Here is a 20,057-nt window from a genome sequence, read left to right on the forward strand (position 1 = left end):
GGGGTGTCAAACTCATTTTAGGTTGAGGGAAAAAATGTAACCATGTGCGGGCCTATTTAAAAAAAAAAAAAAAAAAAAAAAAAAAAACAGTGAGCTGACATTTACATTAATATTAACCACAGAAACTACACATTAATTTGCAAGAAAAAAACACACTGCTGTTTTTTGAAGACTACATTTGTTTTTACTGTGAAAAGACTTTATTAGATTTAAAATAATGTTTTATTTAATATTTTTTATTATTGATTTTTTTTTTTTTTATGGCCAATACCAATTTTTTGGGGAAAATTGGATACTGGTTGCCAATTTTTTTCTTTAAGCAATTTTATTTGTTGTTTATTTGTTCTATAACAGGTCAAACTGGCCTTAAACAAAAATATGTGTAGGCATTTGGTATACAGGCACCATTGCATTTTAAGCATGAGCAGTTGTTTTTGCTTTAAATTAAATTGTATAATTTCAAGATTTACAGAAAAAAAAGCAGCATGGTCTGACTTTACAGCTTTGTGAAATTATGCTACACAAGACTCCCGCACAAAACGAAAATAGCAGACAGACTGAATGAAAATGCAAATTCACTCTCTAACAGTAGGTGGCGCGTTTTCTTGGTTACCGCTGTACACAAAGCACGGATAGCCTATTAGGCTATCTAAGTAGCCTATTTATAAAATAGGCTACTTATACGGAGATTGAAACTTTTCTGAAAACAGTTCCCTTCTAAGCTACATTCATATAAAACCTAATTCAATATTTATATTTTTCTTCTTATATTTTACAAACAGTGAGCTTAGCCTGGTACAGTATTTGCTCTGCTGGCGCATGTGTGTTCTTCTCTTTGCGCCCGTATTCAGCATGTGGCTGCATTAACGTCCTGTTTACAGACTTCGTAATATTTCCACACAGTGAGACAGTGTGGAAAATGACTGCAAAGCAGTTAGTTTGCAAGTCCAGAATAGATATTGGCCAAAATAAAACTAATAACCGTTCAGATTTATTTTTTATTATTGTTCAGATCATCCCCTGGGCCAGAATGGACACCTTTGTGGGCCGTGTTCGGCCCGCGGGCCTTGTGTTTGACACCTGCGATCTAGATTATCAAATATACTTTAATCAAACATGATGTCGACACAGAGCTCCCAAAACATATGATCAGATGCTTTCTTAACTGCTGCTTTCTCACCGCTGTCATTTTGTTGTGTGTTTATTGTGTTATTAAAAACAACTTCGCCATGAGTATATCGGGGCCTTGAATCATGTTAGTCCTGTTCCAAATGGCACCCTAAACACTCGCGGTCTTCCTACGAGTCCGCACTTTCGTGACGTAACAATGCTTTGACTGATGCTTTGGCAAAAGTGCGCATCGAGGGCGCATATTGACCGCAAAGGGGGCACTCACAAGCACCCTTCTGAAACCTAAAATGACAAATGGTACACCCTACGGTATCATGGACTTACCGGACAAGCCATCTTAAGTCCGCAAGACTGAAAGTGCATATGAAGTGTGCCATTTGGGACAGGGCCGTTCAGTCTCTTGTAAGTTATGTGTGCACGAGTGCGTGCAATCAGTTGCTGGCTGCAGTTCACTTAAAGACCACCGGTGTCACTAATAACAAGTGTTTCTGAATTCTACCCCTTTAAAGTTAGTGATGATAGAAACAAAGCCTTTTGAAACTTTGAATCAATTGAACCAATTGCTTCACAAAATGATTCACCGTTTCGAAGTGCACAAAACACCACTCACTGGGGACGCCTGCTGGTTAGAACAGTGTAAATGCAGCCAAAACATGCATAAAAACACTTTTTGCAAACCAATTGCAAATGTTTTATTGAAGGTATAATATATTAAATTGCAATTAACAAATCATGTAATACCATTAAATATGAAATGTCTTTATAATATGTGTTATTTTATTAAATTTCAGGGCTTGTTTTGTGTTTTATTTGAGATCGTGGTTAATCAGACCATTAAGAGGCTTTAAACTACAACTTTTCCTTTTCATTATACAAATGTGTCATTAAATGTCCACAAATTTAAAAATGGATCTGAGATCTGGTGAAATATATAGACACTTGTTCATGAATTCACAGAGAACATCGCCCCCTAGTGACGAACAATTGAAATTTCAAAACATTTTGAAACAGTTATGATGTAACAAAGCACTCCGAATCGCACTCCAAATCACTGGTTCGAAACAAATGATTCACAATAAAGGTTTTGAAGCTTCATGAAGCGTGTTCCAACTCATTAGTATCTGTGATATGCTACCAGTTAGCTAGTACATAATTTCTACTATTCCCTTAATTTATATAATAATCATACTCTTACAGTCTGTGAGGAGCAGTCAAGGAAGTCTGTGGCAAGGCTGTTTTGAAAGATAGCCACAAGTCTTGAAGGGGTCATCATGCCACAAGAAATCTGTCTTTGATTCCATCTTTGGGGTATTTATTAGAGTTAATTTTGCTAAACTTGCTACTTTTGCTTGAAGTTTGCTGTCATCGCAGAGCTGTATGTAGGTTACTTGTTTACAGTTTGCAGCCATTTCCCTCAGAGCGGTTTGTTGTCATCTCAGTGCTGTTGCTTGTTTACAATTTACAGCCATTTGCTGTTGTCTCAACACTGTTGATGGGCTACTTGTTTGATAAAATTGAAATCATTTGCTACTCACAACCATTTACTTGCTACTCATTTGTGACTCACAACTGTTTGCTGTTTCATTAATTAAATTTGGATAATTGTGTGATTGAACTCGTTATGCTGTTCAGAATCTTGTGATAAATTAAACCCAGTCATAGTAGTTATTCAGAAATAAGCCACTTTTTGATATTTTAGCCAAACATATTTTACATAATGCTACTCAAGTATTCAAGCATTGTTTTGGGTGACACTGAAGTACATCCACACTGCTGACATGTTCACCTGTTGCAGCTTATCCATGTTGTGTGCACAAAATAATGTAAACACAGTCAATACATGTCATGACATTAGAGAAGCGCTAATTAAATATGACCCTTTGAAACCATTTTGACCAAAACCTGGGGCACGTTCAAGCTCTAACCGGTGTATAACGTTTTGCTACGGTTTCCGGGTTGGACGACATGTTTCCTGTGCAATGGGGTTTGAGATGCGTTTTCTCTTGTTTGGTGGGTGTGTCAAAAATGTCAGCCCAATCAGCAGCAATACGCATATAAACCACACTGTATTAAAGAGACAGCTCGCACAATGGGTCCAAGTAAAGTCGTTTACAAATGTGTCCGCTGCAGCTCGGTATACGCAACAATTGAAGATATTAGAAGACATGTTTGTCGTAAGAGTTTTATAGTAAAAATATAGCATATCAATTCTTCAAAAAGAACACAAAGAATGGCCTTCTCAGCTGCCATAGTTGCAACTCTTGCATCACCAGGACAGGGTGTTCAACGCACCACTGTTTCCATTTAAAAAAATGTTTTGCAATGTTTTGTCGGGCTGAACACAGCCCAGCTGTTTTGGCCAAATATTTTTAGTTGCTGAAATGTTGGAGCATCACTAGTTTGCTGACTTTTGCTACTTGCAGCCGTTTGTTGTTATCTCAAGTCTATTGCTCATTTGTTTCTTAACACTGTAGCAGCAAAAACATCATGGTTAAAGTCCCCCGAAATTCATTGGCTATTTTAAAAAGTAATAATGCTGTGCATTGAATAATGCTGCGCATAACTACAAGGGTCAGAGAGAGGGTGAAAAATTGTTATGAACCAAAATATGACTCTTCTCAGCACAAAAAAATAAACCCTATTACTATTAGTGGAACTTAAAATTAAATTAATAATAATTAAATACAATGATAAGGTAAATAAATAAATACAAAACAACCCATTTAATCACTTCACCTTTGTCCTCAATGAGCTGAAACTTGTATGAAAATTGAAAGTTGTATTTTAATAATTGCCAGAAGTACTTTAGGGTTTAATGAAGATTTGTTTTGCTTCATGAATCTGTGGTTTACGTACTGTAGGTGTCTAATGTGTGTGAAGTTTTTAGAAAGACATTCTGCACAGTGCCAACCCATTAGTTCCACTGGTCCACTTATTTTAGTAGTGTGTGTGTGTGTGTGTGTGTGTGTGTGTGAGTGTGTGTGCGTGCGTGCATTTTTGTGATTTATGAGGACACAAATTTGTATAATGACATGGGTATTACACTGGTATTACAACGTAAACATGAAATAAGGACATTTTTTGAGTCTTCATATTTAAAATAGCTTTAAAAACATACTAAACAATGTTAAGTAAAACATTGCAGAATGTTTCCTGTGATGGGTAGGTTTAGGAGTAGGGGTAGTGTAGGGGGAGAGAATGTACAGTATAAAAAGCATTACGTCTATGGAATGTCCTCACTTTGATAGCAAAACAAACGTGTGTGTGTGTGTGTGTGTGTGTGTGTGTGTGTGCGTGTGTGTGTGTTTGTGTGTGTGCGTTTTTGTTACATATCAGGACACAAATTTGTATAATGACATGGGTATGACATAGGTATTACAAAGAGACGGTGACTTATGAGGACATTACCCCATGTCCCCATTTTTCAAAAGGCTTATAAATCATACAGAATTCGTTTTTGTGAGAAAGTAAAAATGTGCACAGTTTTCTGTGATGGGTAGGTTTAGGTGTAGGGCGATAGAAAATATGGTTTGTACAGTAAAAAAACCATTACGCCTATGGAATGTCCCCACAATTCACAATTGTGTGTGTGTGTGTGTGTGTGTGTGTGTGTGTGTGTGTGTGTGTGTGTGTGTGTGTTTGCTTGCAACACCATTTTGTGTACTGTATGAGTTTGTGTTATCAGTACTTTGAGAGTGGAGGTGCTGGGAATTTTAGATCAGCCTCTGGTGGAGTTTCCTGTCCAGCAGGAAGTGTGTTTCCTGCACAGTCCTGCATGGCTCCAGAGGGCTGAGAGGAGATTGGGCCTGTCCTAAACAGAGACACACACAAACACACATTCTTCCACACAGCTAGCCATCAGGCTGATCAATATGGACTATGAGCCCAAGCGAGCCAAGAAGGTAAGTCGTTCTGTCACTTTATACATGGAAACTAGCTGGATATACATTCAGGAATATTTCATAGATGTTTGTTTGTTGTCAAATGTGGCGTATACTCTGTGAACCTGATCATGTGACAACTTATGTTTACATTTACATGTATGTGTGTGTATCACATGATATGATAAAATTACCACATGGGTGATAACTTTGTGCCAGTGACACAAATGTGAGAACTCATTTAAAATTTCATTTCCATGCACTAAAACAGGCGGTTGATTACGGTTTGTTAAAAATTATTGAGAACGTACAGCGCACTTATTGCAGGGACAATCAGATCGTTCCTTCGCTTCTCTATCACTAATCTTTATCTGCTATGCCACACAAATGTTTTCATATTCATGTGCACAAATTAATATATATATATATATATATACTTATACTTATACTGAGTTTCCTATCAAATAAGTCTCTAATGTCCACCAAAGCTGCAGTATACAGTAAATACAGTAATAATATTGCAATTTAAAAGTTTAGAAAAGTTAGAAAAGCTGTTTTATATATTTTGTTGAAAAGCTGTTTTATATAAAATGTTTTAAATGTAATTTATTCCTGTGATCAAAGCTGAATTTTCAGCATCATTACTCCAGTCTTCAGTGTCACATGATCCTTCAGAAATCATTCTAATATGATGATTTACACCTCAAGAAACATTTCTTATTATTATGTTGAAAACTGCTGCTTAATATTTTATTGGAAACCATCATATTTCAAGGTTCTTCAAAAGAACAGTATTAATTTGAATTTTTTTATTTTTTTTTTGTAACAATGCCTTCACTGTTACTTTAAATCAATTTAATGTGCCCTTACTGAATAAAAGTATTAATTTCTTAAAAAAAAATAAAAATAAATACTTACTCCATACTTTTGAATGGTAGTGTATAATTTTCATAATTTTCTGTCACACACATACATAAACTCAGTATTTACATTTTATTAAATTTTTATCTTTCATTGTTTTATATGTGATGCATAGTCTGGCAAATGTTCCATTTTAAGTAGAAAAAAACAGTACAAACATTTATTTATTTACCCAAAGGTCTCATAATGTGTACTAGAGAGGGTTCAATTACCCTATATGGCAATATGCAGTGTGCCGGGTACCAATTCTTCTGAGACTGTGTTTCCAGAGATTGCAGTGCTGAGCCACGTCTCAGTTCAAAGCGTCGTCTCAGAGGACTGGAGCTCGCTGGCAGCAGGACAAACTTAAACAGACACTCAGTGGATTTCCCACACAGATAACTGCCCATTTGCCACAGCATCAGTGCCATCCTGCGCTCATCACATCAGGGAAAAAATACTAAAGTTTGAGGATTTTGAAACATTTAAATCAAAGATACATTGTAGTGTGAAATGAATAACAAATATTTAAGCTTCTGCTCTATTTCTGGGTCACTAATTAAACTGCAAATCCTCTAAGCCATGGGACACTGCAGTATAAGAAGGCCAATTAAAGCTTCAAAGGGTTCGCTTATTATGTATTTTTGTGAAAAAACATTGTAGCTGAAGATAGTAATAGAGTTGTGTTTAAGTTTAATGATGAAGTCATGTGACATAGTTGATTATTTTGTATTGCCTTCTCTTGAATTGAATGCGTTTTCACTAACGTGGCAGTCAGGATGATTAATAAGCCCCATTAGATCACATCTGATGTGAACACACACACCGTCGTCACCAGCAGGATGTGACTGATTTACAGCTTTACACATTCCTTATATATTTCACTCTTTTCCTCACGTATACACACATATAAATAAGCAGATTGTCAGTAGCGCACGTTGTCTCTAATCTTTCTTGCATATCTAACAGCTGTCTCGCTGATAATGTCACAGTTGGAGCAGCAGGCTGATGTGTGTTACATCATCATAAAGCAGATTTAAACAGGCTTTCACAAGCTGACGTCAAGCTAGTGAACTTAAATTACACAACAGTGAAGACTTTTGGAATATGTGACAATATGTGAAGACATATTCTGGACCATTTCAGATCCCATAGTGATACTAACACAAAGATCATATTACTTTAATAGTGCAATATACTGACCTTTTTATTTTGAATAGAATATGCTGAGTTTTTTTGTATTTTGCTTGTGCCTGAGAGTAAAGGATATAATGGGACTCATGACTATATTTCTTTCAATTTCAGCTTTATATTTCATACTTGCTATTTTACCCTCATAATTGCACCTTTTATCTCTCATTGTCACTTTATATCTTGCTTTCTCAGGGATTTGTGTCTCCAATAAAGCGTCTGGTGTTCTCTAAATCTAGCCGGCGACAGGCGGACAAAGGCAGCGTGTACCGTAGACCCCTTCACACAGTCCCCCTCTATCCACCAGACTACCTCATCCACCCAGAGAGACTCATCTATGATTATGTGGAGAAGGAAGTCAAGGTTAGTCTGAAAATGCAAAAATATCAAAAAGATCACATTCATATTTGACTTTTGTGAATGTTTGTAATTGTTACTAACAGTTCTTGGGACACCTGACATGGGTGTCATGTTCCCTGAACCCATCGAGCAGAGACGAGCTGCTCCAGCTTCTGGACACAGCCAGGGTGAGAGCAATTCCTCAAACCAGAGTCATTGTAATGTTGATTTTAGATTCAGAAGATGGCTTAAAGGATAGTTTTCAGCAAGTTATGCATTCTGTCTCTCTCTTTCCATCCATAGAAGCTGAGGGTTTTGCCTCTGAAGACCAGTGTGGAACAGGACTCTATTCTCAGTCTGTCTGCTCGCTGTCTGCTGCTTACCTGGAGAGACAATGAAAAACTGCTGCTGAGAATCCCCACACACGAAATCGCTGCCGCCTCCTACCTGCGGGATGATGCACTGCACCTACTGGTGCTCAAAACTGGTCAGTAAGTTGTACATGCAAAAGATATCTGAGTTTACCCTGGCTACTGTTTATTCTATTGTGGTAAATAGTTGTAATAAATTTGATTACTGTAAAACAATATATTAATGCACAAAATTGTATATATCCATGTTTCCTTTAGTAGAGTGGATTGTCACAACAGCAATCTTTTTATTTAATTTGACATTCATTTACATATTTTAAGGATTAATTGCATATTTCCTATTTACCTTTATTTATTGATTTATTTGTAGCAGATAAATATGGGGGTGTAATATCAAAGTCTGAGACACAAAACAAAGTTTGAGAGATTGGCGCTAACAACGGAAAGGTCATGGGTTCGATTCCCATGAAAAAGCATGAAATTATAAAATCGATACCTTGAATGTAAGTCACTTTGGAAAAAATATCTGTCAAATGCATAAATGTAAGTGAGACTGTTAAAGGATTAGTTCACTTTAAAATGAAAATTACCCCAAGCTTTACTCACCCTCAAGCCATCCTAGGTGTACATGACTTTTTTCTTTCTGATGAACATAATGTGAGTAAATATTAATAAATATCCTGACGCATCCAAGCTCTATAATGGAAGTAAACAGGACCAATGAGTATGAAGCTGTAGAAAGTGCATCCATTCAAAGCAAAACGTAGTCCACATGGCTCCAGGGGGGTTAATAAAGACCTTCTGAAGTGAAGCGATGTGTTAGTGTAAGAAAAATATCCATATTTAACAAGTTATAAAGTAAAATATAAGGCCTTTATTAACTCCCCCGGAGCTGTGTGGAGTACATTTATGATGGATGGATGCACTTTCTTCAGCTTCATACTCGTTGGTCCCGTTCACTGCCATTATAAAGCTTGGATGCGTTAGGATATTTATTTTTATATAACTCCGATTGTGTTCATCAGAAAGAAGAAAGTCATATACACCTAGGATGGCTTGAGGGTGAGTAAAGCTTGGGGTAATTTTCACATTAAAGTGAACTAATCCTTTAAGGTCCTGGTTGAGTAGAAATAAAGCATTGACAATATATCTGTGAAGGTGTCTGTTAGTTTTCGTTTTAATTTCCAAAGTAAGCTTTTGAAATAAATAATATCCAGGACGGGAGGGTTCTTCAATAATGTATTTGTCTTCTTAGGTCTGAATGTGGACACTGTACTAGCCGTTAACAGTGTGGAGATCAGGCCCACTGGTTTGGAGAGCCGCAGACAAACTATAAGCAACACTGACCCCAGGCCTGCAGGGGGCACCATGGAGCGCCGCCACACCATCTGTGGTGTGGACTGGAAGCTCTCTTCCCGCCATGAGCCCAAACAGAGCAGCGTGGGTGGAGGAGGTGGGACTGGGGGTGGGGGGGGTGGAGGGGGTGGAGGGGGCGGCAGTGATGGTGGCAGCCTGGAACGGAAACGCGTAAGCGGGAGTTGGGAGCGTAGGCAGACCCGGAAGCCGTGCGGAGGTAGCTGGGAGAAACGGCCAACGAGTGGCAGCTGGGACCGGAGACCTGTAGGGGGCAGCTGGGAGCATCGGGGAGGTGGAGTGGTGGTAGGAGGTAGCTGGGAGAAAAGGCATGGCCCTGGAGCTAAACCAGGTGGAAGCTGGGAACGGAAACACACGCCAGGTGGGAGCTGGGAACGCAGGCAGGCTTGCACGGGAAGCTGGGAGAGGGGAAAGTCCTATGGCAGCTGGGAGAGGAGGAACCATAATCCTCTGGAGCCCATGCCATGCCCTGATGCCTACTGTAACCTCATCATACTGGCCGTGGAAAACAGGGTGAGGTTAATGAACAATTTGGATGGGTGGATGGATTGTTAAGCAATAAATGTAAATGGATTAATAAGCAATGGATGTGCATTGATAAATGGTTTAAAAACCCATTAAAATGAATGGATGGATGGATAGAATGAGTTCATATGTAGTGGGTGGGTGGATGGAGGACAGGGTTAATAAGTGGTGGATGGATGGATGGATGGATGGATGGACAGTGGATGAAAGGGTTAAGGGTTAATAATGGATGGATGAAAGATGAATGGATGGAATGAGTTCATATGTGGATGGATGGATGGATGGATGGATGGATGGTGAATAAGTTCATGGGTGGGTGGATGGAGGAAAGGGGTAATAAGGGAGGGATGGATGGATGGATGGATGGTGAATAAGTCCATATGTAGTGGGTGGATGGATCGAGGACAGGGTTATTAATGGATGGATAGATGGATGGATGGATGGATGGATGGATGGACGGACAGTGGATGTAAGGGTTAAGGGTTAATAATGGATGGATGAAAGATGAATGGATGGAATGAGTTCATATGTAGTGGGTTGGTGGGTGGATGGATAGATGGAGGACAGGGTTAAGTGATGGTGATGGATGGATGTGATGTGATGGATGGATGGATGATGGACGGATGGATGGATGGATGGATGGATGGAAGGTGAATAAGTTCATATGTAGTGGATGGATGGATGGACAGTGGATGAAAGGGTTAATAAAGAATGGATGGATGGATGGATGGATGAATGGATGGATGAAAAGGTTAAAATGTGATGGATGGATGGATGGATGGATGAATGGATGGGTTGGTTGGTTGATTGATGGATGGATGGATGGATGGATGGATGGATGGATGGATAGACAGTGGATGAAAGGGTTAATAATGGATAGATGGATGGATGAAAAGGTTAAAAAGTGATGGATGGATGGATGGATGGATGGATGGATGGATGGATGGATGGGTTAATAAGTGAGGGATGGGTTAAAAAGCCATTAATGTGGATGGATGGATGGATGGATGGACAGCATTTATTGTGGATGGATGGTTGGATAAGCAATGATGGATGAATAGATGGACAACACGAGCTTTCAAACCTTGTTATTGTGGCATTTGGATGAATGCATTATTGCTGTATATTTTTAAGATGATTATGAAGAAAGACTTTATCTGTGGATGTCCTAATCAGTGGGTGTCAGCATCAGGAATATAAATGCCTCCCGGTGAGCTGTAGCTGTGCTCCTGCAGTGACCGTGCTGACGAGATGAGTTGTGTCAGCTGTGATGTAAACAGCGCGCTCAGAGTAGACTCCCCTGTGATGCAATGCCCAGACTTATGTAACAACATGCTGTGTCAGTGATCTGTGCGCCTCTGTGTGTGCCTGCGGACATTAATATGGATGGGATTGTGTTGACCCACACTGCAGTCTGGCTGCTTTTGTGGGTGTGCAATATATGTGTCTGTGTGAGAATAGCAGAAATGGAAAGCATGTAAATGTATGTGGCTGGACCCCTGCTTAGCTCTAGAAAATTGATTTTCTTTTTATTTCCTTATATTGATCATACACACAGGATGCTGCAGAGGAGTACTGCGCCCTCATCTGTCAAATGTTTCAGATCATCTATGGACATCAGACCATCGAATGTGTCGACAGGGCGGGATATCACTACACCATGCCTGACCGCTATTGGCTGCAGAGGAGTGAGTGACAAGCCAGTTAGTAACTAACCTTTACATGTCCTTAAAACAGTGGTTCCCTACTGATGGGTTGGGACACAAAAATAAACAACAGGTCTGTGCTGATCTGGTCACAGCAAGCGGAAAAAACAATGCTAAATACAAATGATAAAATACAACTAGCTATTATCATGTATAATTATGAGAGCAACATAAACAGACTTATTGACTTAAGGAATAGAAGATTATTTTTATATTAATCATTATATTACGTTGCAGATTGATTTTGTGGACATTTTGTTTACTTTTTTTATAATAAACTATTTTGGCGCTGAGCAGATGTCCAATGCACAATCTGAATCAGGCGTTTTTAACATGCCGGCGGGCTTTAGCATATCATTAACTATGTCTCAAGCGAAGGTATATTCCCGGTATATTTTTCTGTTGATATGAAAAATCAGGTAGATTTAGCAATATAGTGGGTGCATGATGTATATCACGATCTTATGATGAACTATATGCTTTTGTCCACTGACGGTGTTCAAAGCATTTCTAAGGATACTGATTTTTAGAATGCAGCTGTCTGACTAGCGATGGTTTGTGTGACATTAGCAACACATTATTAGCTGTTTGATAACATAGTCAAGCAAAAGGCTAATCATATTAATTACCGTTATATTTCCGACGTTGTGAAAAAACGATACCATTGTGCAGTGTTTACCTCAGTACGTTGACCGATGGATCTCTGAGCTCGTGCGAGTGAGTGGGGGCGGGGCTAGTTAGCATATTCATAGATCCTTGTATACTAAATGAAGCAAGGGTGTAGTTACGTTCAAGCTATTTTAAGGCATGACGAAATTGTATTTCATCGTTTTAAGAGATAAAATGACTGACTACAGGGGGACTTTAAATACTGTTTTGGATATAAATGAAAAGAAAGAAATCATCTTTACCTGCAGTATAGAGTTGTTCATAAGCTATGCAATAAAGAGCTGCGTTGTTGTTGACTAGCAATAGAAGACATTTGCAAGTGTATTGTAAGTAAATATCTACCTCATAGTGTTCTTTTTGTTTTCTGACTTATAAAATATTTCATTACTATTTTGGTGTGAAAACCCACTGCAAATGATTCAGTGTGTGAGTAAATGAATCAAACAGAATTGCAAACAATTTCAGACCTTTATTCAAACCTCTTTGACCGATTAGATCAAAAGATTCATTTGCAGAGAAAATTATTCTCAGGTCAGTATAATGTAATCTTCATTGACACATAAGGATTTATCAGTAATATTTTAGTGGGGCACAGCAGTATTACACTGGGGCTTATGCCCCAGTAAAAAGGGTCTAGCGACGCCCTGAATTATCCCAGTTGTGAACCACTGATCTAAACCAAGGGTTTTCAAACTTTTTGATTCCAAGAACCCCTAAATATGTTGATCCTTGTGAGGGACACCTTCATTAAATATAAAGACACATTTATAGTGCACAAGAAAAACAGAATTGTGAGATATAACCTCGCAATTGCAAGTTATAAAGTTTGAATGTTCACAATACTGAGGAAAAAAAGTCAAAATTGTGAAATGTAAACTGGTAATTGCTAGACAAAAAAAAACTCAGAATTGTGAGATAAAAAGTAGCAATTGCCTTTTAAAGGTGCAATGTGTAAATTTTAGCGGCATCTAGCGGTGAGGTTGTGAACTGCAACTAACGACGCACACCCCTCCCTTTCGGAGAAGCTACGGTGGCCGTCTGGCCGACACAAAACAAAGATGTCGTCGTCTGAGAGAGCAGAGTAGCCTGTGTGAAGCAATGAGTTTTCTTCTTCTGACAAAGAACGGTCTCTGCTTCTAATAAACCAGACGACTACTACTTCGTGCTTATTCAACGTGACGATGCAAGCTGCCTCTAAAAACATGAACGATTTAGAAGAAGAACAACATAGTGACTAAACACGCTCAGTAGAGTGTTTGTCCGTTTAGGGCTACTGTAGAAACATGACAACGCATAATGGCGACTTGACATGGAGGGGGGACCAGCGGTTTATGAGATAGAAATGGCTCATTCTAAGGTAAAAAAACTTTATTTCGGTTCATTATGTAAGGTGTTTATGCACCACTGAAAACATAGTTATGTATAATATATTGCATTTCTGTCAATAGATCCTCCCAAATTTTATACATTGCACCTTTAATGTTTTATTCCGTAACTGAAACAAGCTTCCATATATACTGCCAATGTCTACACTACATTTACCAATAAAATGTTTTACAGTGTAGTTTCAGTTGCCATTTAAAAAGCACAAATTTATAACATGTCTGTTTTCTCCCTCCCATCAATACTTGGCCAAGGTGACAGCTGCCTTACTGACATGACATATGGCTATGACACAGACTTCAGCTGCTGCAGTTCATAGTGAGTGTCTGTTTGTGCATTATCACAAAATCTGTGTTTATTAATTATCATTACATTCTTGCCCTCTTTTAGGTTGGTCATTTTGATTTTAAAAATAGTCACTAAAAAAGAACTTAAAAAATAATTGTTTGGACAAACAGGTAGTCCCATCACAACCATTTTTGATTGACTAACATGTGCTTCAGTCTGATTTTTTGGCCTATTTTTTAAAACCTATTTTGATATATTTGAGATAGCAGGGGTGTGTGCGGTATTAAAAATTGCTTTTAAGCTCTTTCACATCAGATTTTTTGAACGGCGTGCATGTGTGTTATCTCTCCTCACAGTGATGGTTCACAGGAAGCATTTGATCCGTATTATAGTGAGAACTACAGTGAGAGCTCATCTCTCTCCTGCCATGACTCACGTCGAAGCCTGGCCTCCACACACAGCGACTCTGAGCCCTGTAATGCCAGTCTGCAGGAGTACATGATCATTGTAAGATGCTTACACACATAAAATGATGTAATTCAAGGGACAGTTCTACTAAAAAAATGTATTTATCCCTACAAATCCATTTAAGTGTCACACTGTCTACAGGAGAAATCATCATAAAATTAGTCCATACAACATTTGCCCATTTCAAGTGTCTTTAGAAGCTTTTGTGTGAGGAACAGACTGAAATTTAAGTCAAAATTTTAAGTCTAAAATGTATTATTAGTATTAGTATTATTATTATCACTCATGTTTATGTTAATAACTTTTGAACCATAAGGGCTAGAAATGAATTGTTTTCCTCTTATTCCTTGGCTCAAGATGATTCGATTGCACCCTATGATTTCATATTCTGTCATGAAAATGTTTCCACCATTTTAAATTTTCAGAAAAACCTACTTTTTCTACAGTAACTCCTCCTAAGCCATTGCTCTGATTTTCACGAAAACTGAACCAGATCATCTTCAGACCATGCAAAAGTTATGGAATTCAAGTCGATTCGTTAAACCACTCTCGAATAACATGAGAACAAATTTTACGTAGCACTTGCGAAAATAGACGTAACAACACTTTATTATATTCAGACCTAACTTGGTCCATGTCATCACAAGCATGACCTGAGGTTACATGCTGTTGTAGCACCACCTACTGCTCCGGAGATACAAAAAATATTTTTGCTTATAACTCCTCAACGGTTTGCCCAAAAATCAGATTAGATTCAGGACGACATGCCGAGTCGAATGATATCCAATTTTCCTATGTCGGCCATTTTGGCCGTCTGCCATTTTGAACTTTGTATGAAAATGCTGTATTTTATAAACGCATTAGCATATCGTTACGAAACTCGGTATGGGTCATCAGCACAATGCCCTGAAGGAGCTTGAGAAGTTTCAGACCAGCGCCACCTAGTGGAGAATTTTTTTAAATATGCTTATAACTTTTGATATGGTTGACTTGTCTTCACGGGAGTCATATCATTAGACTCCTGAATCCTTGCCAAGTCCAACGATACCAAACATGCTAGGTGTTGCCTTATGGTTTGTGCGATGTGGTGATTTAGAGCTTAAAAAAACAATTGCGAATATCTTCGAAACCGGAACCCAGGTTGGCAAAAAAAATCAATCCATGGGTCATTTTTTATGATCTCATACATTTAAATGTCTATAACTCCAAACAAAATGAGATATTTTCATCAAATTTGACACACACATGTATGAGCTCACTCTGAGGACACATAAAAAAATGGTGGGATTGTGCCTCTTGGTGGCGTTATAATTGAACAAATCATGAAATTGCCATTAACTACAATACAGTATTATAATAAAAATGCTATATTTTTTGAATGATTTATTGTATCATTACGAAACTTTGTATGGTCCTATTGTAATGAGACTGGTCTTAATAGATTCCGTGGGTCATGCAGAAAACATAGATACCAAATTTGCCATAGTTAGCTAATCTTCCTGTCCACCATTTTGTTTTTCCTTAAAATCCTACTTTTTTTGAAGTTGATTCGTCAAACCGTTTTCGTATACCACAGCAACGAAGTAGAGGCTTGATGACTCTTGAGGCTGTATCTCTGCAATGCTTTGACATATTGACACTAAACCTTGCGAGTGTCATTTGACCGTATCACATTAATTTGGTCACAGCGCCACCTATTGGTCGAAAGTAATAAACCAGTAAATCTTTATTATTGACTGTATTTATGATTTTTCAACTATTTTGCCTAAAATGATCTTAATAGGTCTTTAATTGCTCCCTGTTGCAGTTGTACTGATGGTCACAGCCATGTTGGCATGACTTGTTGTTCCTTCTTTTTGTGCTTGGCCCCGTAATTGCTGCTTACAGCTATATTTATAGAAGTAATTACAGAAATTAATTACAGCTGTAATTACATTCAGGTTTCTTAAACATAAGTACAATTTAAAAACATGTATGTACACAATATATGCACTGTATTAATTAATTTAAATGTTAGTACATAGTATTAAAGACCTGCTGATTTCACAGACAGGGCTTAGATTAAGCCAGGATTAGGCCTTAGTTAAATTAGGACATTTAAGTAACTTTTTTAAATGTTTCTTTATAAAAACATTACTGGTGTGCATCTTCAGAAAAAAACAATAACAGTGACATATTTTAAGATATGTCATTCTTTCAGTTAAAACAGCTCAATACTCCTAGACTAGTCTGAAAACAAGCAACTTTCTGAGGTTAAAAATTACATGAAGATGAGTAAATGACAACATAATTTTCATTCAGGGGTGAACAATTTCTTTCCCTGCAGTTATCCTTTATATAGTTTTATAGTTTTGTTGTATTGTTTTCTACCCTGTTCTCATTGGTTAGTTGAGGAGTAAGCTGACGCCTCAGGAGATTCAGCAGTTTGCTTTGTTCCTGAGAGAATACAGACTGGGTGCTCCGATAGAGCAGTTCTGCACTGATCTACTGCAACTCTACGGAGACTCACGCAAGTTCCTGCTGCTTGGTGAGAAACACACAAACACAGAATACAAAATTCTCTCTGTCTGTCTTTCTCTTTCTTTGCCTCCTTTGAACAATTTGAGTCCCTGTTTAAATTCTCAAGGGGCTTGTTTGTTGTTTGTACGACTGGGTTTATTTCATGCTGAAATCTGTAAATGATCCTTTCTTTATACAAGTCATATTTCAAAAGTCACAATTTATCGGATTTGGCATTGTATTCAGGGTCTGTGTAATTGCTGTCTATCATTAGCTCATAAGACATGAAGTAACATGAAGACTAATGAATATTCATGAGCACCTGGCTTGCACTGGAGCAGTCATGGTGTAACAGCATTTCCAACAACATCACACTTTAACAGCATGGCAGAATTACAAAACTCACTGAAACAACACCAGTCGCTGTGGGAAAGAAACATTATACGCACTATAATTAGCTCTATGACCACGATTCACAACTATAAATAACTACAATCCCAAATACATCTGTATCTGATTATACATATTTAGAAAATGAGTCATTAAATAATTCAAATGGATTGTACAGTAAATTCCCACTGTGACACAAAGTTGTCCAAGTTGATTAAAACACCTTGTGGATAAAGGATACAGTAACTCCCAGCAAATGTGTACAACAGAGACACAATTACATAACACTCAGTGAGCCACTTATACCTCATCTAACCTGACACTCAAGCAACAGGCTGAGTCAGCTTAATACTGGTCTGAATTAGTGTGAGACTGTCTGTGCTTTGTCTGCAATCACCTTTCAGTATTGTTAGTGTTTAGGGTAGTTGCAGTGCTGAAAATAGATAATTCATCACAAACATTTCTGAATGCTGCCACATTCTCACAGGAAAAAGCTGGAATTAATAGGTTTATCTGGTCTAGAGTTCTCATAAAGTGAAGCGTATTTGTGTGTGTGTGTGTGTGTGTGTGTGTGTGTGTGTGTGTGTGTGTGTGTGTGTGTGTGTGTGTGTGTGTGTGTGTGTGTGTGTGATTTGCACTGGATTATTTGCTGTTGTATTTGTTGTTTTGTTAAAACTTAAGTATGGGGTAATCGAATTATGTGGTAAATTATGAAATATTTAAATAAAAATACTTATAAATGATTTAGGTAATGACAAATTCTACAAATATTTTTATATTATTTCTAAAAATATGTACATTACTTTTCATAATTCTCTTATGCTCACCAAGGCAGCATTTATTTGATCAAAATTACAGTAAAACAGTAATATTGTGAAAGATATTACAATTTAAAAAAAAAACTGTTTTCTATTTTAATGTATGTTAAAATGTAATTTATTCCTGTGATGTCAAAGCTGAATTACCCAGTCTTCAGTGTCACGTGATCCTTCAGAAATCATTCTAATATGCTGATTTGAGCCACAAGAAACATTTTTTATTATTATCAATGTTGAAAACAGTTCGAGAAAAAAAAAGTGTCACTTTAAAAAGTAATACGCTATATCTACTACATAAAATTTTGGCAACAGATTACAAGCAATATTATTAATTAAATTCACCAAATAGAATTGAGTTAGAATTAATCAAATTTTTTCCTTAATTGTCATCCATTTAAAATTAGTAAAATTTAAACTAAAATATCTGAATAACAGACAGACGTCAAAGATGAATTAAGAACTTTTTATTTTTTATTGCCAACATTGAAGACACCTGATGATAACAAGCAGAATCACTGAAGGAAAGAGAAACACAAGAATTAACAGAGGTTTAGATATCGATGTTGATTTTATTGAAAATGTTTGGTACCATTATGGTAATCAGTGTTTCGTTTAGTTGGCCAGTTTGACTCTTTGCTTATTATGTCAGTTTGTGGCTTTTGTAATGGTGTTTGCTAATTTTATACATTTTAAGTGAATGACTTAAGGCATTCATTTGATTAATTCTAACTCAATTCTTATATGTTGAATTTAATTAATAATATTGCTTGTAATCTGTCGCTACAATTTTATTGAGTAGATGGAGCGTATTACTTTTTAACATTTTTATAACACAAGTATTCTCAATTATAATCCAATAAATTCCTGCTCTCTAAAAATACAGAACTATGGTGCTTTCTCACGTATTTCCTCTCCCATGTGACCAGGCATGAGGCCCTTCATTCCAGATAAGGATGTAGGAGTGTTCGAGACATTTCTGGAAGACATTGGGATCCGAGAGGGTGGGATTTTGACGGACAGTTTTGGCCGGATCAAGCGGAGCATGAGCAGCACATCGGCCACAGCAGTCCGTGGCTATGACGGCTGGACCCTCCCTTCCAGTTCCCAGGACTTTAACCGCAGAATTGATGACATCACACACAACATTGAGGCTCTGGGCTTTGAGGAGGGGAATGGAGACATAGAAGAGGAGGACTATTACCTGTGAAACATACAGAAAGAACTGAGAGAAATTTCAAATAGTTAAACATTTACAGTATATGTGCACTTTATTTGCCGACTAAGTTGCTGTTGATGAAAAATGTCTTTGCATCAGATTTGCATCTGTAAATTTGCATATTATTTGCATGCAAGTTTGTTTATGTTCTATGTGAATGATTTACAAAAAGAGCTTCAGTGCAGTGAGGAAATGCCTCAAAAGAACATTAAAAATGACACATTATTTGGAGAAAAGGTCACTTAGACATAAAAGAAGAAAATGAGAATAATATTATAATGATGAAGAGTTTATTCCCACTCTGTGTACAGTACACAGTAATCTGCTGGAGCCGGAGGGTCATTGACTATGGCTGCTGTCTGCAGGGAGAATAACTCAGCCTTGACAATCTTTCCAGTGACGCCATCACCTTGCCACAATCTGATGCCCTTCCTCTCGCTGCCCTTTTATCTATGCCAACCACAGACAGTTGATGGGCGCTGCGCCCAGGATTGGGGGTTATCAGAATGGCACATACATCTGTCAGGCTAAACGTTTGTTATGTAATGAAACCGGGCAGAAGAACAGGGCCAGACAGGGTTTAGATTAAAGTTAAACCTCTTCTCACACCCAAATAATCTTAGTACTCAAACCAGCGGGGGACAGCTGGGAACACTTGTCCCATGCCCTGTGACAAGGGGTCAACTAAGATCCTCTGTGGAATAGCCTAGTCATTGAGTCAGATGGAGGGCCCTTACATTATTATTAAATTATTTAGACTTTCACTCTGACAGCCTTGACTCAAAAAAGGGCTAATTTGGAGACTTTCACTGTTATAATTGTAAAACAATGTAAAATATTGTGATATATATACCTAAAATGTTTGTTGAAAAGACACATTAAAGAGTTAGTTCACCCAAAAATGAAAA

General features: G+C 37.7%; 1 protein-coding gene across 2 annotated transcripts; it reads left to right on the forward strand.

Annotated features, from left to right (window-relative positions):
- Nucleotides 1-4,865: 4,865 nt before the first annotated feature.
- On the forward strand, nt 4,866-20,057 carry ccm2l (CCM2 like scaffold protein). Of its 2 annotated transcripts, XM_051879749.1 has the most exons (10): nt 4,866-5,033; nt 7,299-7,466; nt 7,547-7,630; nt 7,746-7,929; nt 9,069-9,700; nt 11,271-11,400; nt 13,725-13,788; nt 14,115-14,265; nt 16,615-16,753; nt 18,860-20,057. In XM_051879749.1, the coding sequence occupies exons 1-10, from the start codon at nt 5,004-5,006 to the stop codon at nt 19,138-19,140; spliced, it is 1,863 nt and encodes a 620-aa protein (XP_051735709.1). In that variant the 5' UTR covers nt 4,866-5,003; the 3' UTR covers nt 19,141-20,057. The 2 variants fall into 2 exon arrangements, with proteins under 2 accessions (XP_051735709.1, XP_051735710.1); XM_051879750.1 differs by lacking the exon at nt 4,866-5,033 and having other exon boundaries at nt 7,348-7,466; nt 7,597-7,630.

This window comes from Ctenopharyngodon idella, chromosome 22 (genome assembly GCF_019924925.1).
Source record: "Ctenopharyngodon idella isolate HZGC_01 chromosome 22, HZGC01, whole genome shotgun sequence".
Lineage (NCBI taxonomy): Eukaryota > Metazoa > Chordata > Actinopteri > Cypriniformes > Xenocyprididae > Ctenopharyngodon > Ctenopharyngodon idella.

What these genes read in the sequence shown, in the direction of transcription:
- ccm2l (XM_051879749.1), top strand. Translation starts at nt 5,004, where the DNA reads ATGGACTATGAGCCCAAGCGAGCCAAGAAG. An exon ending in ATGTGGAGAAGGAAGTCAAG is followed by an intron (nt 7,467 to 7,546) that starts GTTAGTCTGAAA and finishes TGTTACTAACAG; the next exon opens with TTCTTGGGACACCTGACATG. An exon ending in AGCTTCTGGACACAGCCAGG is followed by an intron (nt 7,631 to 7,745) that starts GTGAGAGCAATT and finishes TTCCATCCATAG; the next exon opens with AAGCTGAGGGTTTTGCCTCT.